Source organism: Triturus cristatus, chromosome 9 (genome assembly GCF_964204655.1).
Source record: "Triturus cristatus chromosome 9, aTriCri1.1, whole genome shotgun sequence".
In the NCBI taxonomy this organism is placed as follows: domain Eukaryota; kingdom Metazoa; phylum Chordata; class Amphibia; order Caudata; family Salamandridae; genus Triturus; species Triturus cristatus.
In genome coordinates, this window is record NC_140592.1 from 376532309 (window position 1) to 376554534 (window position 22226).

Consider the following 22226-nt stretch of genomic DNA (forward strand, 5'->3'; position numbering starts at 1 on the left):
GAGATGCCACGAGCTACTGCAAAGCAGTGGGCAGTCAGGAAAGGCAGCAATAGCTATAACTGCTGATTAGAAGATAGTAACAATTGCTGTGGATACATTGGGACAGAAACACAGAGGGAAAGAAAGCAGGTACATTTATAAAAGAAAAAACTGTTTACCGAACAGCAACACCGCAGCACAAATGGTTCTTGAGGAGAAGGGGCAGAAGAATAAGATCACTTGTGACGAAAGTGGTTAAGAAGAGTTTGAAACCCTAGCGAAAATGAGGCAAGAAGGGCAGAAACTGCTAAGAAGGGGGGCAAAAAATGTAATAGCTACTGAGAAGAAAGGAGCTGACAGAAAAGCTAATAACAGCAACAGTTGCCATGTGGAGCAGAAATGGAAAACTAAGATGAGGTGTGTAGGTGGGGTTGGAGGGGAATACATGATAGATTTGTCACTTACAAGGAAGGGTGATCTAGTTGCTGAAGAGAGATGAAGGCAAAATCGAAGGGTAGCTCTCAGAACCTTAACAGTAATTACACTTGGTCTAAAATGTACTCCTGATAGCTGTTCTTTCCTCCTGCAGTTTTATATGGTGATGGTCATTGTGTACGTCTTTTATGGTGTGCTGTGGTTAATGCTGCTGCTTTGCTACTGGCGTGACATCTTGCGTATCCAGTATTGGATTGGAGGCGTTATCCTGCTGGGATTGCTTGAAAAAGTTGTCTTCTATGCGGAGTTCAAGAACATCCAAACCCATGGAGAATCAGGTAAGACCCTTCCAGGAGGGAAGCCCATGACAGATGGGTCTGATGCTTTCAGGAATAATAGGAAGCCACATGAAAAAACACAGCATCTATATGTTCATATTTTAAATGCAGATCCCTAGTTTGTGATAGAAATGCTTGAGACTATGCCTTGGTCACTTTCTGAGAAATAGCCTCCGCCCTTAGCTGCTTTGCTGTTATGTCCTGCCACTTCATGGAATGTCTTGTGTAACTGTTAATAGATGTCCCTGTATTGTCTCTTGAGAATATATGATTTGTGAGTGTGGATTCCACCTGGTAACAGTTAGAGGGCCTAGTATGAGGTGGGTTGTTCTAAGATCACTATTTTAAAACTCCATTACATTAAACCTACTTAAGATATTCTGTACCTTTAAGTAGTTAATAAACCTGTTTATTGTACCTGAAAACGTATGGAGAGTGAGAGAAGAGTGCAGCAATGCATCATCGACATACTTTGGTTCACTGTTGATTGAACCAAGGGAGTGATGTAATTTCTGTGTCAATCTCGTTGCCTGAGCAATAAGTGGAACTTTTGCACAAAGATGCAAAATAAAAGACAATTGATAAAAAGCCCCAGCACCGCTTTGTATAAATGTGGCGTTCATTACTGTAACTTTTTCTGTACAGCCATATATTTTTCTTCCAGTGAGCCTGATAGTTATGTTTACCAACGTGTGATAATCCAGCTAGTAATATCTTTTTACCAGGGCAGCAGGAAGTCCTCTTCTGTTTCCTAGTTCTTCGCAGTGCATACTTTAACTTTCCTTTACGCAAAAGCCAAATGCATTATTTTAGATTTCATTTAAGTTTGTGTAGTAAACTATGCAAATATTTATAAGTGGTCTTACTGTAAAAAAAATTCAGAGGGAGGAAAGGGTGGTTGTTTACCACTGTTGTCCCAGAACAATAATACTATTGTTCTCCAGAAGTTACTCCCTTTGGGCACTTAACCTTCTTTATGGAGCAAAGGTAAGCACTCAAACCTTACTCTAGTGGTTGTTCGAGAATCTCATACCCTGAAACACAGTAAATACCAGTTAATGTCACTGTCCACTAGGTGCTTTAAAGGTAAAGTATAAAAGGACTTTGATGGCAAAAAGAACAGTTAAAATTTGGATCAACCAAAAGAAATAGAACATAGTAGCATCCTCTGTGGCTGAAAAAAGCAGAAACAGTTTTACAGCTCCAATGTACTAGATTTTTAGAAATATTTTCCCTTAGAGCAATGTCATCCCATGTGAATCCTCTCTGAAAGACACTGGTATCCTTGGGACTTGTATAGATTCTTCTTTCTTGTGAGGTACTTGGCCTTCAAGAGTTTCAAGTGGGCGCAAGTGAAAAAGATGCAGCGTTTCTAGCCCTAACTCTTGTACTAGTCCAACCTTCTGACTCTTGTATGGGCTGAAGCCTTAACCACACACAGTAGAAGCTTCAACTTCTGAGTACCCATAGGAAAACAAAATGTTCTCTCAAAAATGATTAGACCCCCACCTAACCAGGAAGAACTCCACCCCCAAAAAGCCTGTAAGTCCAGTTCTGATGTTGTTGATGGTGTGTCCCGCCCCTGGTGTCCTATAAAGAACTAATGCCTTTCACTGTTGTCCAGGAAAACTACTAACAGATTTTCCGGTGGCAGGGTCACCCACAGCACCAAAGGCACACTCAACAGTTTGAACTGTGAATCAGCCATATGGCTAAGATTGGAACCACTACTACTGTTAAGGTCTAAAACCATTCAGGCTAGCATGTGGTTGAATTTTTCCTGGAGTAGGGGGTACATGTTCCTGGCTGCATATTTGCACCTGCCAATTCTACACCTCTTCACCCTACTCCCATACTGCCCTCCATATTGTGCTCATGAAGGCGGATTGCGTCATGGTTCTCAGATTTGGGAGAAGCAATGCAGGAACCCTATGGGTATGGGATGGACCTTGGTCCAAGGTGCGTAATGTTACAGCTCCTTGACCAAATACTATTCTTCCATTGTGCTTCTCCTGATGAGCTGTAGTGCAGACTCTTGTGGCTCCAGGTCGACTTTGGTCCACCGAGACATCCTTGAAGATACTCCAGTCGGCGGGTCGTTCTGCCGGTCTTCTTGAGATGTGGCCAGCTCCTTCGGGGAGGTGCTTTCCAGTTCATCATGCAGGCAGGTAAGCTCTCCCTTACCATTGATCCACAGCAGCAAGGTTTCACACATGTTTTCTAGACTTGGGCCAAGTCCACATCGAGATCCCCAAGCCAGCAGAAGCTCCACTTCTATTGAGATACCTGTTCCTACATTGGTGTTCAGGCCTCATTAGTGTTTACACTTTCTGCTAATACTGTATAAAGAAGAACAGTATTTATCCTTCCATTGTGCCTAGGCAGGAGGCCAAAGCAAACCGGTTGTGTAGTTTAAAAGTTCAAACACTCCTTCAAGTGCATAGAAGTGAATCTTCATGTTGATGCCCCATTTTCTTGGGCTGTGTAGGTAAATGGGACATCTAAGGACACTTTTACCATCTTATTAGTTTTTATTTTGCAGAGTGATCCATGTTGTGAATTATAATAGGACTTCGGCATTTTACAGAGGTAGTACATATGTCAAGTTTCTCTGATACTCTGGTGTGGAGGTAGAGGTATGTGAGAAAGTGCCTCTTTTGACATGGTTAGCCGCCCACTTTTTGCTTGGAACATGATGTGGTTTCGATTGAAAGTGCACAGGGTCCCTGCTAACCAGGTACGCTGTGCCAGAGCTCCTTCCTTAAAAGTCGACCACGATTGGCACAACTTAAGACCCCTGCGAGTCCCTAGTAAATGGTACCCCTGGTACCTAGGGCATTGGGACTAAAGAGGCTCCCCTACGGACCCCTCACCAAGGCCATGCAACTGCCACTGCAGCCTGCATGCCTTGGTGCTGACAAAAATGACAAAGTCGACATGGCACACTGCCTATGTGTTATGTCAAATCTGAACTGCCTAAGGTATGGGTAAGTCGCCCCTCTAGCAATCCTTACAAGCCCTAAGGCAGGGTGCACTATATCTCAGGTGTGGGCATATCTGCATGTGCAGTTTTGCCCCAACAATATTTAAGCCTATTCTTAATATTATAAGTGCCAGGATACCATAGAGAGTACATGGGCTGGAAACTCAACAACTCAAGTTCCCCTACCATGATGGCTCCACTGAACCCAGGAGGTACCAAACACCTCCTCTTAATAAACCCACACTGATGTCAGTGTTGGATTTATTAAAACATGTACCCAGATGGCATCTCAGAGGTGCCCCCCTGAAAACTTACCAACCCTGGTTTGCTCTCTGACTGGCTTTAGGCAGCCTGCCACCACCAGACATGTTCCTGGATCCCTGGGTCGAGAGCCCTCTGCTCTCTGAGGCCAGAAACAAAGCACATCCTGGGCGGAGGTTTCACACCTCCTCCCTCAGGATGGGCACAGTGCTCGAGAGGAAAGCTTAAAAGGCCTGCCACCTTTGTAAGACGCAAAAACAACAGTTGATGGACAGAATGCAGAACAATGTCATACATTCACCCCAGTACAGAGATCTGGGCCTAAATCCATCGTTTTTTTGCTCGCCATGCCATTCCAGTTTGAACCCAGCCATATGCAAATCAGTCTTGACCTTGTGCCTCATGGGAACAGTCCAGCCCGAACTGCCAAGCCAGGTCATCCCTGGACTGGAAACTAGCATCCTAGGACCGGTTCCAAACGAATGATGGATTTAACCCAGATCTCTTGACTGGGGGTGAATCTTTTAATCTGTTCTGCATTCCGTCCATCAATTGTGTGTCTTTTGCTTTCTCGCCCTAAGTGCGCCAGGTATGCTCAGACGTGAGTCCTGGGCTCACTGTGCCACTGGAATCAAGCTATCCTGGCTGAAGAGGGGTGAAACCCCGAAACCGGTCCTAGGTTGCTTTGCTTTTCCGGTCCAGGGAGGACCTGGCTTGGCAGTTCGGGCTGGACTGTTCCCATGAGGCACAGGGTCAAGACTGATTTGCATATAGCCAGGTCTAAACTGGGGTGGCATGGTGAGCAAAAGAATGATGGATTTAACCCAGATCTCTTGACTGGGGGTGAATGTTTTGATTTGTTCTGCATTCCGTCCATCAATTGTGTGTCTTTTACCTTTGTAAGACGACCCCAGCCTCTGCTGCTAGCAGCAGATGGCAGCCCCCGGTTCAAACCCCCACTTTTGCCAGGATAACTGCTGGGTAAACTAAGGGAGAAGAGGAGGTGTGCTCCCCTTCGCCAACTCCAACCTTCAGGTGCTGGAGGCAAAGTGACGCACATTTTTCAGTGCCCACCACCTTGAAGATGGTGGGACTTATCCAATCAGGGCTCGGACTATACGGGTTATAGAGGGTGTAGACACCCCAGGTAAGAAACCCATTGGTCCCTACCTGTCACTCCCCTGTAAGGCCCCTAAATCTAGTATGTAGGTGGCACCCACAGACTCAGAAGTGATATTCCTGACCTAGCCTGGACACCGAAGAGCCGCAACAGCAAAAAAGGAGGACCAGTGACTGACTCAGCGCCAGCCCTGCCGTCCTATCTGATGCCTTTTTGTCCCTTCTACATAAGTCAACTTGTCCTGCAGGCCAAGCGACCTCCAAACCCGTGGGAGGAGTGCCTGCATTCAATAAAGATCAAGAGCTCCCGTGGACAGCAGACCTGTGCCGAAGTAACCATCTTTAAAGAGCACTCTGCCTTGAGTAACTGCGAAACCGCCCACTGGACCCACCTTTGCACCCAACACCCACTACCCGAGTCCAAGTGGCGCACCGATCCTGCGAAGGTTCCTCAGCAGTTCTGAGCAAGAGTCCATCGTGCGTTACCCCTGCCAGACTTCACGTCGATGCCTGCAACCTCGGCACGATGAACCCCCTAACTGCGACCTGCTCCGGTAAGCATTTTCTGACTTCTGTGGACACCCCTGCAGCCAAAGCCCCTGGGCCTTGAGGAGCTTGACCAACAGTGTCCCTATGTCCCGAAGCATCAGCACATACCTGGGCAGCTGTGGGTTTTCTTCGTTCAGCTTTCTCGCAAAAACCTGCAGCCTTTTTCCAAAACCGAACTCCCCCATTGATTTGCATTGCGCACCAGACAGTATTGGCATTCTGCATCCGTCCGCCACTGTGCCGTTGAGGGTGTAAGTTTGGTGCTGCCTTGTGATCCAACTCCCCCTCCCCCTTCACTCCGTGCTTACCTTAACCCCCAGAGACTGGGTTACTAAACCATGTAACTTACCTGTAAGCAGTATCTCTTGATTACCCCCCTTTTCTTCATTGGATTACATTGGTGCTAGATTCCAAATTTGAACCCTGCACCCAGCCAGCCACCCCTGTGACACCGGAGGTGCAGAGTTGTTACTTACCTGAACTTTGCCTGGTGTTTATTTTTTATCCTGCAAACCAAGACTGTAAGTCGTAAACTTACCTCCAAAACTGCATTCTTGTTTCCTCCCATAGGTTAACATTGCTGAACTTTTTAAAGTGAAAGGTTTTTTATTGAAAAACTTACTCAACGTTTAACATGAATCTTAAAAGCAGTGTATTTTTCTAAAATTGATGTGGATCTCGTTTTTTGAGTGGTGTCATTTATTAATCACTGTGTGTATAACAAATGGCTTATACTCCTCTGTGTTATGCCTAAGGCTGCTCGCTCAAACTACCACAAATAGAATACTTTGGGTTTGCATTAAAGCCCTGTACACTTCTGGGGGAATCTCTGGTCTCCTTACACAATTTAACCAATTATTTGTGTATCACATAAAGAGCCAGCTTCCTACAAGGTGATAAATGGGTAGTTCTGTTAGTAAATTAAAGGAAAGAGGCAAATCTGGGATAGAAATTTCAACTGCCTGACCTTTCCTCAGGGCAGTAACCTGTTAATCAATCCTAGTACCGTACATATGTTAAGACTAATCAATCCAGATACTCATTTCAGTTTTGTAATAGAGACATTTTTAATATGCGAGTGCAGTATATTCTAATCAGGTTTTCTAACATCATGTTTGTTTAAAATTTGAGAAGGATATTTCTGAAACTAGCATCAGCTTAGAAAATGCATGTAATAGGAGCTCCTCTTGACACCTTAGGTAAAGCAAATCACCAGCAACAGTTTTTAAAGTAGCACTTTGTTCTGCTACGAGAATTGTGAAATTCACCCACTCATTTGCATCCCCTTTCCCACCCTCACCCAAGGAAAAATTATTCTCATCCAAAGTCCTTGCCGGAAGTGAACTCAGATTTGTATGTGAACCATATCTTTTCCCTGTCTTCCTTACTCTGCCACTGCTGTTTGGTCATTGCATTGTCTGTATAACTAAGATCAGGTATTTCAGACAAACTTCCCAGCTCTTCCTTTGAGCAGAGGGGGCAAATGTAGAAAAGTTATTACCTATGGATTGTGACTTGCATAAAATATTGATATGAGAGCAGTCATAATACCTGGCCAGGTACTACAATGGCGCACCGAACTGAAGAGAAACGGCAACCAGATTATTAACCAACGCTCTGAGATTGTCAAAGTAGCAAAATTATCCTCTCTGCATGTTGTCGCCACGTACCAGTGTTTGGATCTAGGCTGACATTTAGGTGCAGGTGTTTAGCAACTTCTTTGGGAGCTCTCCTCCCAGGTAATATTTCAACACGTGAGTGAATTTAGGAATGAACGGCTGCGAAGGAAGAAAAAGTAATAAAAACTAGCTTCATGATTGTAGTACCAAATTCTTTTTTCCCCTCTTTGGAATACCTACAGATGAGGCTTGCCTGTGGTTGCAGGCCTTCCCAGCCAACTGAGACAATGGTAGATTTGAAAACCTAATTGTTCACCTCTTATGTTGTTTATGGGCTAATGAAGTGAGGACTGCTGTAAAATGATTTAATCTGCATCTTTGTTTGACACTGAATGTTAAATTATGAGAAATGTGAGAATTGAATAAACAGATTTGCAAGTTTGTACCTTTTGTTGTCTTCTTTGAACTGACTTGTAAAGCTCATGACAACTACGCATCGGTCTCTTGAAAACAGAACCTTGTTAATCAAAAGGGTGTGTTTGATTACATGTTCTTTTGTATAGCAGTTCAAGTATATGACAGAATAGCCATGTTCGAGGCATATGAGCTGCAGATTATACACTGTGCATAGATCGCCATCTGGTGTTGGGCCCGGATGTTTGCAGTTTGTTTTTCTTCTTGGACAGTCTTTGGAAGTCACGAGTTCGGTGACTCCTCCTTCGGTCCGTACTGCGCATGGGCTTCGGCTCCATCCTCAGATTGTTTTTTTCCGCCATCGGGCTCGGATGTAATACTTCGTGCTCCGGCTTCGAACCTTTCCAGTTCGATGAAAAATCCTCGTCCATCGAGATTCTTTAGACGAAATCGACTTCTTCATCTCTCTTTTCTGCACTTCTTCGATTCCAGGCAGCGGCCTTCGGGCCTATCTCGACTCCGGTCTCGGCCGATGGAAAGGACTCCCTTCAAGAAGTGCCCAAAATGTGGGTCTAAATTTCCCCACACCGACCTCCATCAGGTGTGCAACCTCTGCCTCTCTCCTGAACACGAGGCCCGAGACTGCCCCGCCTGCAAGTCTTTTCGATCGAAAAAGACTATTCGGGATCGACGAGCTCGACGCACCATGGCGCACTCATCGACCTCGGCTCCACCTGACATCTTCGGAGAAGACACTGGAGCTTCGGGACAGCAGCACACCGAGCAGGACGACGATATCGTCAGCGCTTCCGAGGCCGACGACTCCGACGTGGAGGAGATCACACCGGCGCAGAGGGTCGTGAGTACTCTACCCCCTCCCACTCCCGCGCCCATACCGAAAGAGACTCCTGTTACCCCTTCGCCTCCGGGCCTAGGGAAAGCCAAGCATACTGCTTCCATCACCCCACCTTCGGGCCCGGTGAAAAAGCATCACAAGTCTCCTGGCGGCTCGGGCTCGAGCCAGCCTCCTAGCGGCGCCGAAAAACATTCTTCGGCACCGAAGAAAACAAGCTCCATTCCGAAGCCATCGGTGTCGAAACCTGGCCTCTCGGTGCCGACCAAACACAAATCCCTCGGCACCGACGCTACCGTGTCGAAGCCTGCCCCGGCGCCGACCAAAAAAATCGGACACCCCGAGAAAGCATGGAGCGGATAAACCAACGAAGCCTTCGGTTCCGAAAACATCGGCATCGACGGAGGAATCGGTGCAGGAGGAGCTTTTCACACCGGATCCTCTTCAAAAGACTTTAACAAAGGATCCAAGGACTGGACATTTAATTTTGTCTTCCAAGAAAAGACTTTTGGACAAGCCAACTCCTCCTCCACCACCAAAACGGAAGGACTCTGCCACATCCCCGTTCAGAGTACCCCCCCCACCACCTCCACCTCCTCCTCCTCCTCCTCCTCCACCTCCTCCTCCTCCTCCATCTCCTCCATCTCCGCCCCCACCTTCTCCACTCTTGCCTCATCGCTCTCCAACCCCGTCTCCAGACCCTGATGACCACGGAGATCCATTCTATGATCCCACAGATGCCCCGCAGGACCCCACTCCTCCGGGAACACATGACCCATGGGAGGATTATCACAATCAAGATGTCCCAGATGTGCCTCAGGATGATCTCTATCCATCCAGGCCATCTCCACCAAAGGACTCCCTGGGGTTCCACCACCTCTTACAACGGGCGGCACATTATCATGGGGTGGAGTTACACAGTGATCCAGTTGAGGAAGACTTCCTACTTGACACATTTGACATAGCGGATAAATCCACCGCTATATTACCCATGCTTAAAGGGGTGACCAAGCATGCTACAGAGGTTTTCAAAGACCCCGTCAGAGCTAGGGTCTTAAACCCCAGAATAGAAAAGAAGTACAAGGCAGCCCCCACGGATCCTGTCTATATTAAAGGACCTGCGCCCCTAGACTCATTAGTGGTTTCCACAGCTAGAAAGCGCTCCAACTCTGTCATCTGGTGAGGCTCCACCGCCTGATAAGGAGTCCAAGCTCTTAGATGCGTCAGGCAAACGCACTGCCTCGCAAGCTGCCAATATGTGGCGCATCGCCAACACGCAGGCGCTGCTGGCGAGGTACGATAGAGCGCACTATGATGAGCTGGAGGCTCTCATGCAACATCTCCCAGAGAAATATAAGAATAAGGCTCATGAACTGATACAAGAGGGAAAGATTATTACCAACACCTCTATTAAATGTGCACTTGACGCAGCAGACACGGCGTCCAGGGCTATAAACACCAGTGTTCTGCTTCGCCGCCACGCCTGGCTCAGGATCTCAGGCTTTAAACCAGAGGTCCAAGCATCTATATTAAACCACCCTTTTGACCAACAGCACTTATTTGGCCCAAAAGTAGACTAAGCCCTGGAAAAAATGAAGAAGGATACAGATACGGCGAAGTCTATGGGAGCCCTACAATCACACACCCCTAGACGTTCTTTTCGCCGTTCCTTCTTTCGAGGCTCTGGCAGAGGTTACTCTTCCGATAACGCCTCCACGTCCTATGAGTCCCCTCCTCAGAATACCTTCACAAAGGGCTACCAAAGAGGTGGATATCGAGGAAACAATAATAAAGGCAGGGGCAAAACCAACACCGCCCGTTCTGCCACACCGCCCACACAATGACTTTCCCCCGCTCCCCCCAGACCATTCCACTCCGGTCGGGGGCAGACTACAAGACTTCCTTCAAACCTGGGAGACCATAACGTCCGACAAATGGGTGACTCAAATTATTCGGTCAGGGTACTGTCTCGAACTAACTTCTACCCCCCCAAATATTCCACCCAGACACCGTGCGATGTCACAAGAACATACCACACTTCTCAAACAAGAGGTACTCTCCCTCCTGCAAAAACAAGCTATAGAGCAGGTACCCGTCAATCAGCAAAATTTAGGGGTCTACTCTCTGTACTTTCTCATACCGAAGAAAGACGAGACCCTACGGCCCATTCTAGACCTCCGGCCTCTAAATGCATATATCCATTCAGACCATTTTCATATGGTAACTCTTCAGCAAGTTCTCCCACTCCTCTGTCAGGGCGACTTTCTCACTACACTGGACCTGAAAGACGCATACTTTCATATTCCAATACACCCTGCTCACAGAAAGTACCTCCGATTTGTGGTGGACGGCCAACATTATCAGTTCAAGGTTCTCCTCTTCGGGGTCACAACCGCACCACGGGTGTTTACCAAATGCCTGGCAGTAGTGGCAGCACACCTCAGAAGACAAAACATTCACGTCTTCCCCTACCTGGACGACTGGCTCATAAAAGCCACGTCCTACCACCAGTGTGTGCAGCATACAAACACTACCATCCAACTACTCCACCAGCTAGGCTTTACGGTGAACCACCAAAAGTCCCACTTGATACCGTCTCACACAAAGCAATACCTCGGTGCCACTATAGACACCTCAAAAGCTATAGCCTATCCCAACTCAGCCAGAATCGCAAGCATGCAAGCCCTGCGCCAAAAGTTCCTTCTTCAGCACTCTCTCCCAGCAAGAGTGTTCATGAAACTAATAGGGATGATGGCGGCTTGCATTTTCATAGTGCCCCATGCAAGACTTCACATGCGTCCACTTCAAGAGTGCCTAGCACGCCAGTGGAACCAGGCCCAGGGACAGCTGACGGATCTGGTGTTGGTGGACGGCCGCACCCATCGATCTCTGCAGTGGTGGAACACCACAAACCTTTCCAAAGGGCGACCGTTCCTGGACCCGGTTCCTCAGGTGATTCTAACAACGGACGCATCGCTCTCCGGCTGGGGAGCGCATCTATTGCACCTCACGGTGCAAGGTCTATGGACGCCGCAACAGAGGTTACTCCACATCAACCATCTGGAGTTATTGGCGATCTTTCTAGCCCTGAAATCGTTTCAGAAACAAATTTCAGCCAAGGCAGTCCTCATTCGCACAGACAATATGACTGCAATGTATTATATTCAAAAACAGGGGGGGACACACTCTCCCCAGCTCTCTCGCTTAGCACAGAGCATATGGAGATGGGCAATTCCACAAAAAATCTTTCTCCTGGCACAACACGTCCCAGGCATACAAAACACCATGGCAGATCTGCTCAGCAGACAAACGCAGCAAATGCACGAATGGGAACTGCATCCACAAGTTCTTCACCCATTCTTTCACAAGTGGGGGCATCCTCAAATAGACCTCTTCGCCACCCACGAAAACAAAAAATGCCCAAACTTCGCCGCCAGATATCCACACCCATTGTCCAAAGGCAATGCGATATGGATGAACTGGTCAGGCAGATTTGCATACGCCTTTCCACCTCTCCCACTAATTCCGTTAGTGGTAAGGAAGCTACAACAGCACTCCCTCACACTCATTCTGGTAGCCCCAACATGGGCCAGGCAGCCGTGGTACACCACACTACTACAGCTATCGGTGGTACCACACCAAAAACTGCACCTGTCCCCATGCCTCCTAACCCAGAACCATGGAGAAATCAGGCACCCGGACCCAGCTCAGCTCAACCTTGCGATCTGGCTCCTGAAATCTTAGAATTTGGATACCTTAACCTTCCCCCTGATTGCATGAACATTATCAAGGAAGCCAGGCGTCCTACCACTCGAGCATGCTATGCCGCAAAGTGGAAGAGATTTGTTGTTTACTGCCGTAACAATACAATCAACCCTTTAGATGTATCCATACAGCACATCATATGCTATCTGCTCCATCTTCAAAGGTGTAACCTGGCATACTCATCCATCCGTCTACACCTAGCAGCAATTGCTGCTTACCTACAAAACAGACAGCATTTATCACTGTTCAGAGTGCCTGCTATTAAAGCCTTTATGGAAGGCCTTAAAAGAGTAATTCTGCCCAGGGCACCACCCTCACCTGTATGGAATCTAAACGTAGTTCTTACAAGGCTAATGGGTCCGCCTTTCGAACCAATGCATACATGTGAGCTACAGTTCCTCACTTGGAAAACAGCTTTCCTCGTAGCTATCACTTCCCTTAGAAGGGTTAGCGAGATGCAAGCGTTCACTATACAAGAACCCTTTTTACAGGTACATCACAGCAAGGTGATACTTCGCACAAATCCAAAATTTCTGCCCAAGGTCATCTCTCCCTTCCATCTTAATCAATCGGTGGAGTTACCGTTTTTTTTCTCGCAACCTCAATCTGTTGTGGAAAGGGCTCTACATACACTTGATGTTAACAGGGCCTTACTGTACTACATACAAAGAACGCAACCTTTCAGAAAGACTAAACAGCTGTTCGTCTCCTTTTCTCCACTGCATAAAGGCAACCCCATTTCAAAATCAGGGATAGCTAGGTGGATTGTAAAGTGTATACAAATTTGCTATCACAAAGCAAAAAGAACATTATCTGTTCCACCTAAAGCCCACTCTACAAGAAAGATAGGGGCTTCTATGGCTTTTCTAGGGAACATACCCTTAGATGACATCTGCAAGGCAGCCACATGGTCAACACCGCACACCTTCACAAAACATTACTGTGTAGATGTGCACTCCAAACAACAAGCTAGTGTGGGCCAGGCTGTACTAAAGACACTGTTTCAAACTTCTGCAACGGATACCGGTGGTCGCCGCTAGGGTTGGGTACTGCTATATAATCTGTGCACAGTGTATAATCTGCAGCTCATATGCCTCGAACGGAATATGCTACTTACCAGTATGCATCTGTTCTTGGCATGTAGAGCTGCAGATCTATACACGCCCACCCGCCTCCCCGGCTACCTGTATCCGTTCCAGAGTATCTTATTTAGATACAACACACATGGGTTTCTTCACTATTATCACTACGCTCCATCTTTTCCCTGCTGGCGAAAAACAATCTGAGGATGGAGCCGAAGCCCATGCGCAGTACAGACCGAAGGAGGAGTCACCGAACTCGTGACTTCCAAAGACTGTCCAAGAAGAAAAACAAACTGCAAACATCCGGGCCCAACACCAGATGGCGATCTATGCACAGTGTATAGATCTGCAGCTCTACATGCCAAGAACAGATGCATACTGGTAAGTAGCATATTCCATTTGAATACATAACTCTGCATCTTGTCCATATAATTTATAATTGTATCTTATGGAATAGCTGGATCTGAATGCGTGAATAAAACTGTGATTCTCTTCCAAAGAATTTAGTATTTGCTAGAAAATAGAAATAACTCTCAAACAAAAGCACATATATGGTACTCCTGTTTAATTTTGTTAAAAAATCATATTAACCTTGCAGAGAGTTTTTAAGGCCCTCGTTCTCATTTTCTTCAAAATCAGGAGCATTCAGTAAAAAGATCTCTGCCTGACTCGCTCTAAATCTCTGGCATGTTATAAGATTTGTGAAAATGCACATTAAAACAGATGCCTCTTCTCCAGTTTCTCAAGCTTCTTGCCCCCAACTTCATTTGGGTGTTATTCTTTCGGTCAGTGATATGACCTCTGTAGAGTGATGTGACGTATTTACATATTCTGTCATTACAGGTTGTGCAAAGTTTAATGCCAGGTGCTTTTCTGGTCTGCAAATCTGATTTTCTCTTTTCTGCTTTCTTTCTATAGTCCAAGGTGCTGAGATCTTTGCTGAAATCCTATGTTCGATGAAGCGCATGTTGGCTCGTGTGTTGGTCGTAATTGCCAGTCTGGGATATGGCATTGTAAAGTGAGTGCCATGTTTTGGTAGGGGGGAGTGGTTTCGAAGGGCATTTTTGTAGATGGTCTAAATGTTTTCTCCATTTTTAGCTGACCTCTAGAGTCTTCCACGGGTTGACATAAAGCACATGTTAAAAAAAGAAAGGCAGCTTGACGCCTAGCAATGCTTGGGAATACGTATGTGCCCATGCTGTGAGAACCTTCCACCATTTAACTCAATTTTTCCATTGTTCACTGCTTTGTAGCGATCATAGTGTTCGAGGCATGTGGGCTGCTGAATTCATATCTGTGCATAGATCGCCGCCTAGTGTTGGGTCCGGATGTTTGCACGTTGTTGTCCTGGAAGAGTCTTCGAAGTATCCTGAGATAGGTGACTCCTCCCCTGGACCACAGTGCGCATGGGCATCCTCTCCATCCTCAGATTGTTTTTTTCCGCCATTGGGTTCGGATGTGCTTATCTTGACTTAAGTTAGGAAAATTTAGTTTCAGGCCAAAAGGCCTTTAGTTTTCGTCGGTACTGTTCCTGATCGGTATCGACAGTTTAATTACTAGTTTACCAACTTTTTTCGGATCCGTTTCATCCGACCATCGACCTTACATCCACGATGGAATCGAGGACCCCATTCAAACGGTGTCCTCTTTGCCACGCAAAATATCCACATATCGACGTCCACCCGGTGTGCAACAAATGCCTCTCTCCGGATCACGACGAATCGACATGTATGGCCTGTGCCCGATTCAGATCAAAGAAGACTCTCCGGAATCAACGTGCTGCGAGATTAGAAGCGCAGCAATCGGCACCGGCCCCAACCAACATCTTCAGCACCGAGGACGAAGATGTGGAAAGCGTAGAAAACATAAACTCCAGCCCCGCTTCCGAACACGATTCCCGATCGGAAGACGCAAATGAAGAGCTTTTTCACAGGGATGAAGCCGACGATGAGGTAGGGGACTACGATGAGGCCTTCGGGGCCGAAGAAGATAGCTCTAGTGAAGAGCAAGGCCTACCCGTCCAAACGGAGGCTATTAAAGTACGTCAGTCTACGGCTCCGGTCGAGGGATCGCCTTCGGGCCTTACCCGAGATCAATCCCGCAGTTCTTCGGCCCCGCCCTCTGGCCCGGCCTCGAACATCCAGCAAGAGCCATTATTGCCGAAAAAGACTGGTTTCCCTTCCACGAAACCGAAACCAATCGTCGCACTGGTTCAACTGAAACCGAAACTGAAACTGGCACTGGTCGGCTCGAAGACCTCCACTCCTTCGACGCCAGCCAAAACCATCGGCTCCAACCGCACCAAAAGGGACTTCGGCGCCGAACTCGCGGCGGCGGATGTTGGCACTGATCCAAAGAGGAAGGCCATCGGTACCACCAAACCGCATCGGCCCCCGGCACCGAAGCATTCGGCACCGACCACCAAAGTTAAAATGGCCGCTCCGTCGGAATCCACTTCGAAGGCAGCGACTGTGCTCCAGTCATCGACGCCGCCAACGGCTACTACCTCTCCTCAAATCGATGACCCTGTGGCTCCGAAGAAGTCCACACCTACCTCTACAGTACCCCTCGGCACCAAACAACCTTCGGCGTTCTCGGTGCGACAAGTTGCAGCGTCCTTGCAACGTATCAGAGAACAGGCAACCCTCCAGGCCACGTCGGGCTCCGAGCCCAACAAGGCTCCAAAGACACCTTCGGCACCAGCCAACATCACTTTTGGTCTGCCGCCATCCACAGCGCCAAAACTATTCGAGATCAGAACACGTGTCACCCAGACAAGGTCCCCATCTACTGCACACTCTCCTACTGGGCCTTCACCGTCCCACTTCATCGACGCCGACACCGGCAGGCTCATGCTCCGAAAAAGGAAGGTCACTTCCGACCACGCTTTGGACTCTTACAGAATCCCTCTAAAGCAAAAACTGCCAGCAGAATCGGAACCAGGTCTATATGAACGCCTCACCTCCTATCCGGATCCTCAGTCCTTCTCTTCAACGCACTCCGACACGGACGCAATGGAGGATTACATAGGTGATGACACCACCTACCCCAGGGATATAGACCCTGAGGAGCAGCAGGACCCAGATCAAGCTTGGGATGACCCTGCAGACCCGGGGGCCGCTACAGATACCCAGGACACGCAGCTTTATGGCGCAAAAACATCTCCCACAGAGGACACTGCTGCCTTCAACGCCCTCATTGAACGTGCCGCAGCCAATCATGGAGTGCAACTCCATTCGGACACAATTGAGGACGATTTCTTAGTGGACACTTTCACCTCCTCGGAGAGGACCGTAAAGACTCTGCCCATGTTAAAAGGTGTCCTCAAGCCAGCAAAGGACATTTTCAAGGAAACAACCAGGGCACGGGTAATAAACCCCAGGATCGAGAAAAAATACAAGCCTGCGCCCGGGGACCCTATGTACATTAGAGGCCAGTTGCCTCTAGACTCCATCGTGGTTGCTAACGCTCGCAAACGAGCGCACTTGCAGACAACTGGTGATGCTCCTCCCCCGGACAAGGAGTCCAAGGTGCTGGAGACCTCCGGCAAAAGGATTGCAGCCCAGGCAGCAAACATCTGGCGCATTGCCAATACACAGGCGCTCCTGGCTCGCTACGATCGCTCACACTATGACACTTTGGAGTCCCTACCCCAACATCTACCAGACGAGTACAAAGAGGCAGCGGAGCTCCTCGTCAGAGAGGGACAACTTCTCACAAACCCATCCATTAAGTGTGCACTGGATGCCGCCGACACAGCTGCAAGAGCAATAAACACCAGCGTCATGCTACGACGACACGCTTGGTTAAGAATCTCCGGATTCAAACCTGAGGTTCAAAATAACATCCTCAACCAGCCTATCAACCCCGACTACTTATTCGGACCAGAGGTTGACACCACCCTAGAAAAAATAAAAAAGGACACAGACACTGCAAAGTCCATGGGGGCTCTGCAAACGCAAACATTTCGGAGTGGCTCCTTTCGTCGCCCCGGAAATAGAGGAGCGGCTAGAGGACAAAGATCACAGCAAACCTCCTATAAAGGGGGCACACAGAGTACCTACGATAAAAACACCAGAGGTGGATATCGTGGCTCCAGCACCAAGGGCAGAGGACGCGGTTACGGCAACACCAGGTCCTCACCCAAAAACAAACAGTGACGCCCTCTCCCTTCCCCCCGACCACATAACACCTGTCGGGGGTAGACTCCAACGGTTCCTGTCCACGTGGAATACCATCACCACGGACAGGTGAGTCAGGGATGTTATCCAACACGGTTACTGTCTCGAATTAACCTCCACTCCACCCACAATACCGCCAAAGCACCGTCCTATGTCCTCAGAGCACTTAGCATTATTACAGCAGGAAGTGCTAAGTATGCTGCAAAAAAGCGCATTAGAGGTCGTGCCCGTCCACCAGCAGGGGATAGGGGTGTACTCTCTGTACTTCTTAATACCAAAGAAGGACGGGTCCCTCAGACCTATACTAGACCTGAGACCCCTCAACCACTACATTCTCTCAGAGCACTTCCATATGCTCACCCTACAGCAGGTTCTCCCGCTGCTCAGGCAGGGAGACTTCCTCGCCACACTAGACCTCAAAGATGCGTACTTCCACATACCCATACACCCGTCACACCGAAAATATCTCAGGTTCACTATTCAAGGGCAGCACTACCAATTCAAAGTCCTCCCCTTCGGTGTGACAACAGCACCCAGGGTATTCACCAAGTGCCTAGCTACAGTAGCTGCACATCTACGGAGACAACACATCCACGTCTACCCTTACCTGGACGACTGGCTTGTTCAAGCAAAGTCAGCCCAACAATGTGCCAGCCACATGTCCCACACCATTCACCTTCTTCACAGTCTGGGATTCTCACTAAATTACCCAAAATCACATCTCCAACCCGCACACGTACAACAGTACCTAGGTGCGACCATAGACACTCTGGCAGCCACAGCTCAGCCAAATTTAGTGAGGATCAACAGCATGCAAATGCTGATCTCAAGGTTCAAACCTCAACACTCCCTGCCTGCCCGAGTGTTCATGCAGTTGATAGGCATGATGGCCTCCTGCATTTTCATAGTCCCGCACGCGAGACTACATATGCGCCCGCTTCAGGAGTGCTTAGCACGTCAATGGAATCAGGCTCACGGGCACTTAAAAGACCTAGTGTTGGTGAACAGTCGGGCATACAACTCTCTGCATTGGTGGAATCATCAAAACATTTGCAAGGGCCGACCGTTCCAAGAGCCTGTTCCACAAATAATACTGACAACGGACGCGTCTCTCCAGGGATGGGGAGCTCATGTACTCAATTACACAGTGCAGGGACTATGGACAACACAACAAAAGAAGATGCACATCAATCTTCTGGAACTAATGGCAATCTTCCTAGCCATGAAGGCATTCAAAGTACACTTGTGCAACAAAGTAGTGTTGATCCGGACAGACAACATGACTGCCATGTACTACATACAGAAGCAGGGAGGAACACACTCTCCACAGTTGTCTCATCTGGCTCAGAGCATGTGGAAGTGGGCCATTCAGAGGAACATCTTCCTCATGGCGGAACACCTCCCGGGCAAGGACAACCAGATGGCGGATCTGCTCAGCAGACACAGCCACCAGATGCACGAGTGGGAGCTACATCCATCAGTACTCAAACCGTACTTCCAGCAGTGGGGTCATCCAGAGATAGACCTATTCGCCACAAACGAAAACGCAAAATGCCAAAGCTTTGCCGCCAGGTTCCCACATCCGCAGTCACAGGGCAATGCGATATGGATGAACTGGTCCGGCAGATTTGCGTACGCTTTTCCCCCAGCGCCATTAATACCGCTGGTGGCAAGCAAACTGCGACAGCACTCGCTGACACTCATCCTAGTTGCTCCCACATGGGCGCGCCAACCATGGTACACCACCTTTCTAGAACTTTCCGTGGTGCCGCATCAAAGGCTGCGGATCAAACCTGCACTCTTAACGCAGAACCATGGCGAAATTCAGCACCCAGATCCACAACAGCTGAACCTGGCAATCTGGCTCCTGAAGTCTTAGAGTTTGGCTACCTAAACCTGCCACCTGACTGTATGGAGATCATTAAGGAAGCCAGGCGACCCACTACCAGAGCTTGCTATGCAGCTAAATGGAAGAGGTTTGTCATTTACTGCAACAACAATGACATTAACCCGCTAGACGCATCCATTCAAAATATAATCTGTTACCTCTTACACCTATACCGATGCAATCTGGCATACACCTCAATACGTATCCATTTGACAGCAATAGCAGCCTATCTCCAAAACAGGCAGCACCTCTCTTTATTCAGAGTGCCTGCTATCAAAGCTTTCTTGGAGGGACTTAAACGAGTAATTCCCCCACGACACCCACCAGCACCAGTGTGGAACCTCAACTTGGTCCTCACCCGACTGATGGGTCCAGCCTTCGAACCTCTCCACTCATGTGAGATTCAATTCCTCACCTGGAAAGTAGCTTTCCTAGTCGCAATCACTTCGTTAAGAAGAGTTAGTGAACTCCAGGCACTAACCATTCAAGAGCCATTCATACAGGTTCACGCAAACAGGGTCGTACTACGTACCAACCCAAAATTCATGCCTAAAGTTATATCGCAGTTCCACATTAATCAAACTATTGAACTGCCTGTTTTCTTTCAGAATCCACAAAATGTCGCTGAAAGAATGCTCCATACACTAGATGTCAAAAGAGCCCTCATGTACTATATAGACAGAACTAAAGACTTTAGGAAAACAAAACAACTTTTCGTTGCCTTTTCTCCCCAACACAAAGGCAACGCCATCTCCAAAGCAGGTATAGCCAGATGGATCGTTAAATGTATTCAAATTTGCTATCAAAATGCTAAACGCACATTAACGATTCCCCCACGAGCCCACTCAACACGTAAGTTAGGGGCATCCATGGCTTTCCTGGGAAACATTCCTTTACAAGATATATGTAGAGCAGCCACATGGTCCACTATACATACATTTACCAAACGTTAATGTGTAGATGTACACTCAAAACAGCAAGCAGCTGTAGGACAGGCTGTTCTCAAAACTCTTTTTCAGACCGCTGCAGCTGGCACTGGTGGCCGCCGCTAATAGGAGGTGCTGCTATGTATTCTATGCACAGATATGAATTCAGCAGCCCACATGCCTCAAACTGAATATGCTACTTACCAGTATGCATCTGTTCTTGGCATGTAGGGCTGCTGACATTCATATCGCCCACCCTCCTCCCCGGCGCCTGTGGCAGCTGCAGCTGTCAGAATTACTGTATAGCATGGTCATCACTTTCTGTATCTACTCCATCACTGCCACAATGGCGAAAAACAATCTGAGGATGGAGAGGATGCCCATGCGCACTGTGGTCCAGGGGAGGAGTCACCTATCTCAGGATACTTCGAAGACTCTTCCAGGACAACAACGTGCAAACATCCGGACACTAGGCGGCGATCTATGCACAGATATGAATGTCAGCAGCCCTACATGCCAAGAACAGATGCATACTGGTAAGTAGCATATTCATTCTGCTGCACGGTTTCCATTTGCTGTTAACTGTTTGTATTTTTTTGACCATGTGGTTGTTTTTTCTTAAGGTGCATTCTTTTCTAATTTGTTCATCATTTTGTATTATGTTAAATATTTTTCATAATGCGCACTATCACCATTGGTCTCTAGGCATCTGAATGATAATAAGCGAGCTTACTAAAAACCCGGTAATATACATTTAAAAAACAAATGCTTGATGGAAAGGCTAGGTTTTAAGTTGGGAGCTAAATGACTGAATGGAGGTTTCCTTGTAGTTAAAGGAGGAAGAGCTTTGTATCCTCGTGGGGATATTTTTTGGGGGGTATTTGCTGATAAATGTATAGGAGGATTTATGTAAGGCCTTATGAATGTTGCAATCCATCTTAAACTGAACCTGCAGTAAAATTGGAAGCAAATACAATTTTAGAAGCTGTGGCCTGGGCATGGGCACAGGTGGAGATCAGGAATACATGGAGCTACTGTAATTTGAATAACCTGTAGCTTCTGAAGTAGCTCAAGATAGAATGAATTTGCGTAATTCAGACACGATCCTGTCAAAGCCCTGACCTCTGTATACTTGCAATATGAGGAAATTAAGGAAAGACTCAGTTAGTAATATGGTTCACTTTGTTTTTGTGCATCTAGGAATGCTGCCTTTTCACTAAACATTTGCTGAAGTGCGTGACAGAAGTGTATGTGAAAATGTGTGTGTGTTTGATGTGTGTATATATATATGTTCGAGGCATGTGGGCTGCTGAATTCATATCTGTGCATAGATCGCCGCCTAGTGTTGGGTCCGGATGTTTGCACGTTGTTGTCCTGGAAGAGTCTTCGAAGTATCCTTGGATAGGTGACTCCTCCCCTGGACTACGGTGCGCATGGGCATCCTCTCCATCCTCAGATTGTTTTTTTCCGCCATTGGGTTCGGATGTGCTTATCTTGACTCAAGTTAGGAAAACCTTTTTACAGGCCAAAAGGCCTTTAGTTCGCGTCGGTACTGTTCCCGATCGGTATCGATAGTATATTGTTAGTTTACTAACTTCCAGAACCAACTTTTTCGCATTTTCCCCGACCATCGACCCTTCATCGACGATGGAATCGAGGACACCATTCAAGCGGTGTCCGGTATGCAATGCGAAATATCCCCATATCGACGTCCATCCGGTGTGCAACAAATGCCTTTCACCGGATCACGACGAATCTACATGTATGGCCTGTGCCCGATTCCGATCCAAGAAGACTCTTCGGAATCGACGAGCAGCAAGACTCGAAGCGCAGC

The 22226-nt window shown here is 47.6% G+C and overlaps 1 protein-coding gene across 1 annotated transcript in view; it reads left to right on the forward strand.

Annotated features, from left to right (window-relative positions):
* The window catches only part of LOC146797983 (transmembrane protein 87B-like), a 416123-nt gene that overhangs the window by 218229 nt on the left and 175668 nt on the right, over positions 1 to 22226 (forward strand). Inside the window, exons 11-12 of the mRNA XM_085625212.1 lie at positions 569 to 752; positions 14316 to 14415. Coding sequence (XP_085481338.1) covers positions 569 to 752; positions 14316 to 14415 — 284 coding nt within the window. The remainder of the gene's footprint in view (positions 1 to 568; positions 753 to 14315; positions 14416 to 22226) is intronic.